Genomic DNA, 13,256 nt, shown 5'->3' on the forward strand with positions numbered 1-13,256 from the left:
GAAAGGGAGAGAGTGAGTGTGAGTTGGGGGCAGGGGATGCAGAGAGAGAAAGGGAGACACAGAATCCGAAGCAGGCTCCAGGCTCCGAGCTATCAGCACAGAGCCCAATGTGGGGCTCAAACTCACGAGCCTTCGAGCTGTGAGATCACGACCTGAGCCCATGTCAGATGCTTAACTAACTGAGCCACCCAGGTGCCCCTTGATCTGAATTTTTAAAAGCATATATGGAAATGCATGTAAGTTATAAAATTAAAAATAAGTGAAACCATGGAAGAATGGAAAAAAAGCCTAAGGTAGCAGAATGCTATAAATTCCCTAAGGCCTGGCATAAAGGGTCCAATAAGGAGCTCTTATAAAAGCATCAGTGCAACAGTTGTGATTGGGAACGTAAATGCTTGCGTTTAAAACTGGCAGCCACATGACACACTCATAGTTTCCTCTGGGATTCTGTGAAGGTTAAAGTGAAAGGTTTACAAAACTGAGGACATTTGCAACAGATTTCAGCCAATGAAGAAAGATGGAAACTTCCTGTTACATCCATGAAGCAAGTGCTACGTGTATTTATAAAGGGGAACGGATGGAGAATAGTTTTTCGGAAATTATAAAATATAATTGCTACAATATAAGTTTTCACTTAAAAGGCTGGATGCTGGTTAGTCCTGTAAATTGTAAAAGTTGTATGTATGAGACATGAAAATGTTGAGTCTTTATCTAGTGACATCCCACTTAGAAGTATCAAAAATGAATAACCGTTGTTTTCCGAACCTGTAAAAATTACAGAGTGGGCTAAGCATGAGACAAAGAAAGCTATATACCTTGCCACACCTCATGATGTCCTAGTGCCCTAAGGATAAGGGAAAAAAATCACTAGGTTTTAGAGAATAAGACCAGGTTATTCATAAAGAATGAACCGTCACAGTGATGGTAAGCTTGCTTTACGCAGTAATGGATATTAATGCTGTCAAGCCATTCTCCCTGTTTTCTAAGTGCAAATGATGGGAGCCAGCCAAACTTGCCAAGCATTTGTGAAAGGAAAGAGAGACTTTTTGACATGGGAGAGGTGGGGTAGCAGTTAGGATCTGCAGCAGTAAGGGACAGAAATCCCTAAGTCAGTCAACCTGATACAGTTAACGATGCTTCTCTCGCCTCATGAGGAGGTCAGAGGTAGGATGGTTAAAAGTGGTACTTGGAGCTCTCACCAGATTCTTCCTTCCTTGGGCTGATCGTTTCCTTAGAGCAGCCATGAACGGGATGCAGTAATCTAGGCCTCACAGCCAGGCAGTGTATGGGGAAGAGACAGTAACTACCTGTGTTCTCTTGGAAGGTGGCCTTACTTTCTCTGGTTGGAATTCTGTCAAGTACTTATTCTTCAACCAGGTACAGGCATGAGAAGGAAGCTGTTATGGGTTTAGACCAAGAGGTACTCCTGCCCCAGGGAGGGCCGCTGGGTTCACTTCTTTTGGAAGACATGGCTTTCATTTTAAGTCCTTCCATTCGAAGTGAGTCTTTTTGAATTTGTGTGCATATTATAACTGATTTTGAAACTTTTTCCTGACATAGCTTGAACTATAAACGGTAAAGTGACTAAAAGTAGTGGGATGATAGTATTGTTGGTAGACGTGTCCAGCTTCATTACATTGGGAACACTGGTACTGTTGAAAAAGTGAGGAATTTAACGACCACTCTGATCAGAGATGACAACCAAGCATGCTGGCCTCTCGGTGTTCAGTGAGGGGATGACAGCTTTTGAGATTTAACGAAGGATGGAAAAGACCCGAGAGGCACCGCAAGATAATAAGTGAGCTGTCCTCCTCAGAGAGGAACTTGTTGCTAACCGTTAGTTTTCCTTCAAGTACATTGTAGTTTCAAGATGCAGTAGGCTCCAGAAATCGAATTATAAACCAGATGGCGGCCCTGTAAACGCTACAGCCCTGACCCTGGCCAAGAACCATAAACAGGCGTCCCCTTCCCCCTGGATGTTGATACATAAAGAAGTTTGATGTTTTAAGAACTCTTTTGTACTGTCATTTTATTGGGTTGTTTCTAACGTTAGAGGTTTTGAATCTGTGTTTAAGTAACACTATTTAAAGAACACAGGCAAATTATTTTATTAGGTGCTGCTCTCATTTGCTAACTTTAAAGTGTACAGAACTATGTTTGGATGTTTAAATGTTAATGCAGGCTGATCACGGGATGCTCTATGCTGCCCGCATCCTGTTTCGAGTCCGTTCAGTATATTCTTTCATGGCAGGCCATCCTCCACATTTGGAAGGGACTTCTTAAATAAGCCTTTCCCTAACGGTTACTGTGGTTAGTCTTGATATATGTAAAGTCTTTTGTTTATTTAGAAGGATATTTCTATAGAGTTTAGCAGAGTTTATAGGTCACTAATGTTACTTAAATATTATATATGCACTATTGACTCTGTCCTGTGCTACTTTGCAGCATTTCTGAGATGGTTGTTAAAATAGGCATGGTCCTGCTGATATCTGAGCCAGTTCCCAATCCCCCCACTAGCAACACTGGACTTTTGACCATTACATCAAAATGGAATGATTGCATATATAAGTTGGATTATGGGAATTCTGTGATCTAGAAATTATTTCCTGGGAGGTTTCTGTAATTACCAAAAAGAAAACCAAACCCCAAAAAACTTATAATCTGTCTCGCAAATGTGTTAGTATTAAAATATATTTAGTGTCCTTATAACCAATTTATAGATATGTTGAACTGAGTGAGTCTTGAATATAATGTAAAATTAAAGGATCTCACTTAAAGTTTTTATGTTCGCTTCTTTTGGTGGTAACGCTTTTTATAAGATCCCTTTGGGTTGTAAAGTGAATGAAGGACACATGGTCCAAGAAGCACCTTATTGAAACAATTTGCAATTTCCATTTTGTTTTGTTACTCTCTGGAAATCTCTGGAAATTAAGGTTTAATTGTGCTCAAGAGCCCATATTGTCTCTTCTTTTTAAAACTGGCCTTCACGACTGAATATCAAATAAGTGCTAGTGGTTACTATTTTTGCCATATATTGCCTGGTAAATACTTAGTACTTTTTCCTCACCTTTCAGACATGAACTTCTGAATTCAACACGTGAAGACTTACAGCTCGATAAACCCGCTTCAGGAGGTAGGTCTCCAGTCTTGTTTCAACCCGTGTGTCAGATCAGGGCGCCTGGCCGGCTCAGTCAGTGGAGCCTGACACTCTTGATCTCCGGGTCTTGAGTTCAAGCCCCACGTTGGGTGTGGAGATTACTTTTTTTAAAAAACCGTGTCAACTCAGAACATTATATACAAGAAATAGACGGTATCGAAATACTGTTCTCTGCTCCCTAGAAGAATCCCCTCATTTTGTTCCTAACGATCTGTTACAAATACGGGCAGACACCCCACACCAGGTAGACCGAAGGAGCAGTGCCTGGTCTACTTGCGAGATGTGAACATGTTCCCTGGCACAGTGTTCCGGACGGTGTGTCGTTGCCCAGGTCTGTGTCGGTCGACTGAATCCTCACTCGTCACCATACACGTCTCATGAAAGGGTTTACTTCTTAGAGCGCAGGGCCACGGGTGTCATCACTGAAGTCGGTGAGCCGTGTTTCGGGGGCAAGACAAGCGCAGTTGGTCCTCTTCCTTTGGCTCTGGAGGGCCAGGGGGTGGGGACGTAAGACCGCAAGTCCCGTCACTCCCAGCTGATGTAACGGAAAGATTGCGTCCTGTTTTCGGTCTTATCCTATCCCTACACGTATCGTCGTGCAGCTCACCTGTAGGCTGTTCTGGAGTGAGCTGAACTCTGATGTTTCCTAGTTGTGTTCATGACACTTGAGAGTAGCCGTGTAAAATTACTCTTCAGTGATCCGTTTCCATTTTTTTCATTGTTTGAGTTGTTCTTACTCTTTTTATTCAGTGTCAGCACTGTTTTTAAGAAACACTTTCTGAAATCTCAGAAATAATCTTCGAACAGGGAGGCCTGGCTGGCTTAGTCCGTGGGGCAAGCAGCTCTTGAACTCAGGGTTGTGAGTTCGAGCCCCACATTGGGTACGGAGCCTACTTAAAATAAAATTAACGAGTTAAAAAAAGAAACTCTTCGAACAGAGTAGTAGTACTGCCCAAGTTACAATGATAATACTTAGTTAACCTGGCTTAGTGATTCCATCAGTCTGAGGACGCGTGTGTATCTGTTCCTGTTACAGTGAAGGAAGAGTGGTATGCCAGAATCACTAAATTACGAAAGATGGTAGACCAGCTTTTCTGCAAAAAATTTGGTAAGTCTCATTTTCCCCATGACTAAACTGTATTACTGAATACATTTTCCCAGTTCTGCTTTAAGAAAGTAAAACAGTGACAGTGAATATGACTCCCCTCTACTGTTTCTTAATTGGTGAATAGCATACATTAATCGTAAAAAGGTTTCAGCACAGAGGAGAGGACAGTGCGCCGAAAGCCCCTGGAGCTCTTTCCGGGGGGGGGGGGGGGGGCGGCGCGGTGGGGGGGACTCCTGCACGTGGGGAGCTGATACAGTGCAGGGGATCTCGCAGCCTTGGAGTCCTTTTTCAGCGGATCCTGAGCAGCACTTGCTGTGACTCTTCATAGGAAAGGAGGCCTTTGGTCACAGTTTGTCACCGAGGGGCTGGGTATCAGAAACCGCGGAGTGACCCACACCGTTTTCAGCTTGTTTCCCGGCCTTGCTGGCTTGCATCCCGAAACGCTGGCCCTTGGGTTGATTTGTCACGCGTGGCATCTTTTGTTCCCTAGGATTGCTCTCCCCTGCTCTGTCCCGCCTCTCAGCGGCCTTCAGTGGCTGTGTTTCTTCCTTTTCTTTTGTTAACCGATTTAAACTATTTATGTGGACAGTTTCGAACCTTGTTGACTGTTGCTGTCTTCCTGTCTCAGTGGCCGCTGTCCTTTTCACTCACGATGATACCTCCCCTTAGTTCAGTGTTCACATCTTGGAGAGCTGCCTGGCAGCTGAGTCCTGAGCCCCCCTTCATTTTTCCTGCTTTGCTTTCTCTGCAGGTAATCCCTCTCTATCTTGGGGTCTTACACATTATAGATTGTCTATACCCTGCTGACTTCCGCATTAAGCTTCTAGCCCTGGAAACTCCATCTAACACCAGACACCTTTATTTTTATCTGCCTGTTTGATATCTCTGCAGACATCACACATCCTAATCAGAGCCTTTGATGTGCCCCCTCCCCCATAATATGTTCCTTTCCCCCATCCTGTCCCTCCATTGTCCGGGCCAAACCCCTAGGAGTGACCCTGGATTTCTTGATGGTTACAGGCCTCCTGCTGACTGTACCTTCAGCCCACCCCAGATCCATACCCTCTCTTTCTCGGCTGCTGTCCCTCACTGCTGGGAAAGCCAGGGCCGCCAAGCAGCTAGATTTTAATCTCCTCGCCAACAAAAAATGGAGGCCTGTCCCTTCCCTGTTTTCCATTCGGTGGCCTTCCTTTGTTCTTGGAATAAGCTTCTCAGTCCCTGGTCATGGCCACCGCCGCCCCCCCCCCCCCCCCCCCCCCCCATCTTCTGATGTCGCCTCATGGTACTGGCCTACTTGCTCACTTCCTACCAGCCGTAATGACCATCTCCCTGTCCTTTATTTTTCCAAGGTCACGTCCTCCTGGGGAGGGTTGCACTGCTGCTACCTCAGATCATTCCGTGCCTCTCCGTTTCAGTGTGGCCGCTCTGGTGGGGTCTTTGCTGGGTCACCTGTCTGCCATACCCCACACCTTGTCGCGTTTTCTCTCCGCACAGCGCCTAGCGGTTGTCTTCTGCCTCCCGCTACCACACGCTAGATAATGACAGCCAGGACCCCGCGTGTCTCATCTGCTGGAACCGTGCGTGGTGCTGGAGCACAGATTTCTGGGTGGACGGGTCGGTCTCACTGAAGTGTGGCTAGAGCCATGAGAAATCACCGAGCCTCTCGGTCGTGTAGTGCACGTTGGACTCCCTGACAAGACCCGCAGACGTGCGGGAGGACCCGGCTGGCCTGCACTGGGGAGACCGCAGCGGGGGGAGGGCGGGGTGGCTGGCACAGGCCTCAGGACGGCGGCGGTTCTCGCTGTGCTGTGAAAGAATCCCTTTGAGTTCTACCACAAAAAAGCCAAGACTCCTTGGTGAGGACTCTCGTTTGCCCCGCGGGTTCCGAAAGGGGCTCCTGGCACCGGGTCTTAAAGGACCCAATAAACCAGCCTGTAGGTGCAGCCCAGATAGCAGCTACAAACTTGGGTCCCTGAGGAGTGTCATGCGCAGGATCCGTGTACTTGCTGTTTGCCTGAGAATTGAAGGCGTTGTGGAAGTCCGGATTTTAAGTTTTTCCTCCTCATCCGTGTTCTGGACTGCGCAGTATGAATACAGGACCTCAGTGACACGTTCTCTCCTCTTAGAAATCAGCTGGTTGGAAATCAGCTAATGAGGTAGAAACTAAGGAATCTTAACCACTTTAAAAATTGGTATATTTCTGGGGCACCTGGGTGGCTCAGTCAGTTAAGCATCTGATTTTGGCTCAGATCATGGTCTCATCGTCCTTGGGTTCCAGCCCTGCGTCGGGCTCTGTGCTGACAGCTCGGAGCCTGGAGCCTACTTCAGTTTCTGTGTCTCCTCTCTCTCTGCCCCTGCACTGCTCACACTCTGTCTCTCAAAAATAAATAAAACGTCAAAAAAAAATTTTTTAATAAAAAAAAAATCAGTATATTTCCAAGGCATTTAGTAAAATGAATCAGGTGAAGAACATTGTTCATCATTAGAGAAGCCAGCATAGTGTCAGTATAGTTCACGAGTATCTGCACAAACAGGCTTAAATTTTGCCCTGGTGTGTGCTTCTGGAAGTTGAGCTTGGGAAAGCAGTCGGCCAAACCTCTTAGCACCACTGATGCTTACCAAGCAAGCCTCGTGGAAGGAGGAGGCCGTTGACGAGCCCATGTACTCCCGTGAACAGTGGCCGGTGGAAAATATTTTGGCATTGTGTCAGACCTAAGAAAATAGGTAAGAGCTTATGTGTTGTTGTAGTATAAACGGTGAAAGTCGAGCTAGTTTTGCTTTTGCTTGTGGCCTTCGGTGAGTCTGGGACTGTAGCTACTTTAGAGAGATTTGCTGCTTTCTTTAAGGTTCCTGAAGGGAAAAGAGGAAAGCTTACATTTTCCAGAAGTATCAAGCATCCTAAGTCTTGAAAGTTTCCCTGCCCCAGCAGCATAATCAGTTTTAGGCATTTGGCGTCCATGAATGGCCAGGCTGCAGGTGCCGACAACCCAGTGGGGCAGGAGGCAGTGCCCGTCCCCAGATGAGGGAAGATGCACCGCAGAGCAACACGTGAACGTTTCATATGCGAGAAGGTGTTGAATGGCCTGTGGGAAAGGGGGCAACAGGGAGACAGGCGGATTGTTCTTTTCTGTAGGGGAAGCCTCACTGATGAGCAGCCAGTGCAGCTGCCCTTCTTCCCCTTTCCCCGTAACTTCTGCTCTTCCTGGCTCCACTCCAGCAGTTGATTCTTTTTTATTTCATAGGAAGTTTGTTAGAATTATGATTATATTCCCTTTTTTTTTTTTTTTTTTTTTTTGCTAATGTGTTTCACCAAATAATTATTATTGTTTTACACATCACATTATAGATCTCTCCCAGGCGCGGTGTGAAAGACTTTACCATATTTCTTAAAGGAATGTTTCTTTTAACAGTCGTGATTTTTGTTACAGTGCGTGTGGTTTTTCAAATATACATGCTTTGCTTTTATATCCAAGAGGTCTAAGGGCACCTGGGTGGCTCGGTCAGTTAAGTGTCCGACTTTGGATCAGGTTATGATCTCACAACGGTTTGTGAGTTCAAGCCCCACATCAGGCTCTGTGCTGACAGCATGGAGCCTGCTTCACCCCTCCCCAGCTTGCATGCACGTGCTCTCTCTCTCGCTCGCTCGCTCGCTCTCTCTCTCTCTCAAAAATAAATATTTAAAAAGAGAGAGAGAAAGAGAGAGCCTATACTTGAGCCCTTCTGATTTGGTGCTAATGAAATAAGGAAGGAGAAGACCTTTTTTTAGAGCTCTGTTCAGATGTGTTTTCAGAGCAGAGATTAGAAATTTCATTTTATATTTTAAAATTACAATTCTCTACCTATTCAAAAGTAGAAAAACTGTGCGTTGCGTTCCTATATACCTGTTTTTCAGACTCATTGATCGTTAAGATTTTTCCACACTGCTCATCTTTCCGGTCTTTCCTTCGTAAGAGCAAATCCCAGGCCCTGTGCCATTTATGTTGTGCTTTCATTTTCGTAACACAGCCCCGGTGTCACTGTCACGCCTGACACAATTAGCCGTTCCTTTGTACCCACTCCTGTCCAGTCCTTTTCCGAATTCCCTCATTCATCCGGAAAGTACCTTTAAAAGTTGTTGTTGAGTCTGGATCTAAACAAGACTCGTGCATTGCCTTTGGTTGATAACACTTCTTTTAATGTAAACCACTCTCTGCTTACTGTCTTTATTTCCCATTCCATGAATTCTTTGTAGAAGTTATTTCCTTTTAAAATGCCACACTCGTGTGGTTTAAGGGGTAAAGAACATCGGTCTCATGGTTGCAGTACAAGTAAAAGTATAGCCTGAAATCACTTTGTGCGAGGGAACCAGTAAACAGAGTATCACCTGCACAAAGCATGAAGTAGCAAAAGCCTCCCTCTAAATATTGGGAAAAGTAGTATCTGAGTTACATTCTTTGTCCTCTGTGGTAGTATCCTTATCCTTTTATTTCTCAATATTGACAGCTGGTTTATGAGACCGTAGCACTATAAACGTTGCCTTAGATTCAGGAGACTCAACTCCACCGAAAGTTACCTCGTGATCACGGGCCACTTACAGCTCGCATTTGCTGACTTGGGTCTATTTCAGCATTTCTTGGGTGTGTTTCCAGACTTTTCAAAAAGTTGACCCGTACCTTGCTTAGGATTGTACTCAACCGTGATTTCAACAGAAACTTAGTCTCCTGCATTGTTTTTTCCTGTGTAAAGCGGAAGCGTTGGGGAGCACGGAGGCCAAGGCTGTACCTTACCAGAAATTTGAAGCACATCCTAATGACCTCTACGTGGAAGGACTACCCGAAAACATTCCTTTCAGAAGTCCCTCGTGGTACGGAATCCCAAGGCTGGAGAAAATCATTCAAGTGGGCAATCGAATTAAGTTTGTTATTAAAAGGTGAGACAGTGATCTCCAGAAACAAATGTAATGTTGTCCTTAAGAAAAGATTTATAAATCTGATGAAAGCAGGTCTTTTGTTCCTCTCTCAGTTGGACTTACTCTCCATATTGAAACTTCAGGTGTGTGGCGTTTAGACTCGTTCCTTGTGCAGGTGTTTGTTTAGTACCAGGCACCAGAGAGACAAAACCGGGCCCAACAGGAACCCTGTGCTCGGGAGGCTTATTTTAGAGATACATGCAATAAGGTGTTACTAGGTGCTGTGGGGGAGGGGGTAAGGGTGGCGGGGAGGTCGGACAGTTGTGCACGAACAGTAGTGGGAAGGGGGCTTCAAATGAAGGAAACAATAAAAGTAGAGAAGGGAAGTGTCACACAACCGCACCATTCTGGGTGGACGTGGTGGTGTCTTGTGGGTATGGCGTGGTAAGCCAGGCCGACGTGGGCGCGCGGATGAAGGCCTCCTGTCCTACACTGTCAGCGGAGTAATTAAAAGGTTTTAAAGCCAGTTCCACTTAAAATGATTTGGAGGGGTTCCTGCGGGAGGCTCAGTCAACATAGCGTGCAGCTCTTGATCTTAGAGTTGCGAGTTCAAGCCCAGCGTTGGGTGTAGAGCTTCCTGTAAAAATAAAAACGGTGAGGGCACATGGGTGGCTCAGTTGCTTAAGCATCTGACTTCAACTCTGGTCATGATCTCTCGGCTTGTGGATTTGAGCCACGCATTCGGCTCTGAGCTGTCAGCACAGAGCCTGCTTTGGATCCTCTGTCTCTCTCTGCCCTTCCCCCACTCATGTTTGCTCCAACACACACACTCTGTGTTTCCCTCTCTCTCAAAAATAAATATACATTTAAAAAAATTACTGTAAATAAAAATAATAATTTGGGGGGCGCCTGGGTGGCGCAGTCGGTTAAGCGTCCGACTTCAGCCAGGTCACGATCTCGCGGTCTGTGAGTTCGAGCCCCGCGTCAGGCTCTGGGCTGATGGCTCGGAGCCTGGAGCCTGTTTCCAATTCTGTGTCTCCCTCTCTCTCTGCCCCTCCCCCGTTCATGCTCTGTCTCTCTCTGTCCCAAAAGTAAATTAAAAAAAAAGTTGAAAAAAAAAAGAAAAAAAAAAATAATAATTTGGATTTGCATTTTAAAAGGATTCTTCTGGCTTGATTTTGAAGGTAGCAGAATGGATGATTGGGGGGCAGGGAGAGGATACAGAAGGGCTGTCTTTACTACAGAAGGGTGCGATAGGGGTAGAATCCATAGGTCTGGCTTACTCTCTGGGGCCCGTGCATTTGTCTACGTGATCACTGGGTCGCACCGTGTCGGGGAGAGGGATCTTTAGGACAACACACATAGGTATTTCGAGCTTTATTAGGAGGGCGTTCCTCTGAGGTTTTAGAAACAGCAGGTTGAACTGTTTGGGGCCAAAAGCCAACTGTTTTGCAAAGTTGAGTACCTAATGCCTTTGAAGACACACCGGTTCTAAACCTGAAGCTGTGCAAATTGCTGTTTTCAAAATGATCGCGTCCTCAGAACGATTTTCCCCCACTGGAAATGAAGGCGGGATGATCCATGTTGGAAATCGTTGGCAGTGCACAGCCGCGTGGGGAGGGCCTTCAGGGTGTTCCCGCGCTCTCGTTACTAACTTCCGCCGCGTTCTTACAGACCGGAGCTTCTGACTCACAGTACTACTGAAGTCACTCAGCCGAGAACGAATACCCCAGGTAAGATAGTTGTGAATCCCTTGTAAAAACTGGATCAGTGTTTCTTAAGCTTTTTGACGATCTTTTAAAGTGATGTACTTGTCTTTCCTCCCCCCGCCCCCCAGTCATACGTGGACACTTGACACTCACCGTCCTCTTGATTTATCAGCACAAACTCAGAGAGTTCGGCGGTGTGTTTAGATCAGTGGGGTTCAGTAGACGTATAATGTGCCTCACAGATGAAGCCACGTGTGTCATTTTGAATTTTCTGGTGGCCGGATGTGACGTGTGTCGTTCTGGCGTTTCTGGTAGCCCGACCCGCGTGGGTAAACACACGACCAGGCGAATCTCTGGCGCATACGTTGCACTGGGAGCGCATCTCACCGCGGCGGCCACATTTCAAGTGCTTGGCTGCCACGTGTGGCCGGTGCGGCCGACCGTGCAGATCCCAGCCTTCGTCTTTATTCGCGCAGCCTGTTGTCCTAACTGCACGGCTGTGATCGCAGCAGCTGCACTGACCCCGTAGCCCAGCAGAACCGTGGGCTCTCCGGCTCAGCTGTGTGAATGGTTTTATTTCCTCCATTGGAGCTATAAGGCAGCCTTTATTTCTTTGCCATCTTTTTGTTGACCGCTGCATAAGGCCAGGAAAAGTGACCCCAGCTCGCACGTCTTCTACAGTGTTACAGACTTCTGTTGCCAAGAAGTAGTGGCCGTTTCTGAACTTGGCCAGCTAATTGTTCTGGTAAATATTGCGGTATTTACCATACATGCTATGGTATACAAGATACCTGTACTAAACTACAGATCCTTCAGGGGCGCCTGGCTGGCTCAGTCGGTGGAGCCTGTGACTCTTGATCTTGGGGTTGCGAGTTCAAGTCCCACTTTGGGTGTGGAGTTTAGTTAAAAATAAAAATATTTTAAAACAATTAATTAATTAAAAAATGAAGGTCAACATACTGATCCCTCAGCTCTGAGAGTACCTGGGGGCAACTGGTGAAGGTCAGCCAGTAAGCCGGCTATGTTGTAAAGTCATTTGTGTTTATAACCACGTGCAAAGTGATTGAGAAATATTGTACAAGGGAAACAGAATTCTCCTGTGCCCCAAATCCTGCGGGGGAAACAGTGTGATCAGTTGAGCATCAAGAATCCACATGACGACCTCCTCAGCCTGCTGTTGATTTAGGCAAAGAAACAGTATTGGTAATGACCTGAAGATTGGAGATGACTTAGACTTTTGCTGAGGGAAGTAATAGAAAGTATTCCCCAGGGTCGAACCGGATTAACGTGGATTAGCATGAATATGATGGAAGTCTCTGTATGAGTCTTCGTTTCTCCAGGCAGATGTCAATTCAAGGTTGTGATTAATGTGATCACTTTTTTTTTTGTAACGTTTCTTTCTTTTTGAGAGACAGAGACAGAGTGTGAGCGGGGGAGGGGCAGAGAGAGAGGGAGACACAGAATCCGAAGCAGGCTCCAGGCTCTGAGCCGTCAGCACAGAGCTCGATGTGGGGCTCGAACTCACGGCCTGCGAGATCACGGCCTGAGCTGAAGTCGGCCGCTTAACCGACTGAGCCGCCCAGGTGCCCCAATGTGATCACTTCTTAATAATTCTGATCGTGACTGCAAACCTGAGGATGTTCAATACGTGCCCGGCGCCACAGATTGAGAGGCCCCGTTTTTAGCAGTACTTGATCTGTTGTCTTCTGACATAGATGGCCGAAAAGCCCGTCATCGAAAGAAAAATCTCGGTAATCTGAATCATTAATAATACTTGGCCTTCCACCATTCATAGGTGATCTTGGCAAGAGTTAAAGTTGGCAAATGTCTGCCAGTGAACCAGGCACTAGTCTTTTGCTGGCCCAGCTCAAGTCTCACCGCACGACAGAATTTAGTTCTGCCGTTCAAGAGGTCGACTTAATTCTTGGAATGACACACAATCCGGTAAAAGCTGTAGGCTTAAATACGCCGTGGGGACACTCTGCCCTCCGTTTGGTAAAAGATTTGCATGGTGGCACACGTGAGAAAGTCTTGGAGTTAGCCAGGTAACTGAGCTTTGAAGGGGCAGAACAGGAAGGGTCACTTGATTCCCGAAGTAGCTCAGACATCTTCTTGCATTAGAATGGCAGGTACCAGCTGTTCTAAGGAGGTGTTGGGTGAGGCAGGAACTGGGTAGGTGAGCAGAAGCCCTTGACCGTGGAGAAGGGGATCTGGATGTCTTTGTAGGAATATTTCAAAGTTGGTTTGTACCAAACGTACGTCCTCCGGCTGAACGGTTGAGGCACACCATAGTAAACCCTTGAGATGCTAGGATTTCGTTGAAAGGAACAGTTTTAAAGTACTTCTACAGTAAGAGTGAACAGTGTGTTGCAAGGTTTTCCGAAACCACCGACC

General features: G+C 46.3%; 1 protein-coding gene across 6 annotated transcripts in view; it reads left to right on the forward strand.

Moving 5' to 3' along the window:
• The window catches only part of GTF2I (general transcription factor IIi), a 110,221-nt gene that overhangs the window by 76,790 nt on the left and 20,175 nt on the right, over positions 1 to 13,256 (forward strand). For all 6 annotated transcript variants that reach the window (XM_058710191.1, XM_058710192.1, XM_058710193.1 and 3 more), the window contains 4 exons: positions 3,075 to 3,133; positions 4,194 to 4,265; positions 8,991 to 9,174; positions 10,828 to 10,886. In XM_058710191.1, the coding sequence (XP_058566174.1) occupies positions 3,075 to 3,133; positions 4,194 to 4,265; positions 8,991 to 9,174; positions 10,828 to 10,886 (374 nt within the window). The remainder of the gene's footprint in view (positions 1 to 3,074; positions 3,134 to 4,193; positions 4,266 to 8,990; positions 9,175 to 10,827; positions 10,887 to 13,256) is intronic.

Source organism: Neofelis nebulosa, chromosome 18, assembly GCF_028018385.1.
Source record: "Neofelis nebulosa isolate mNeoNeb1 chromosome 18, mNeoNeb1.pri, whole genome shotgun sequence".
NCBI lineage: Eukaryota > Metazoa > Chordata > Mammalia > Carnivora > Felidae > Neofelis > Neofelis nebulosa.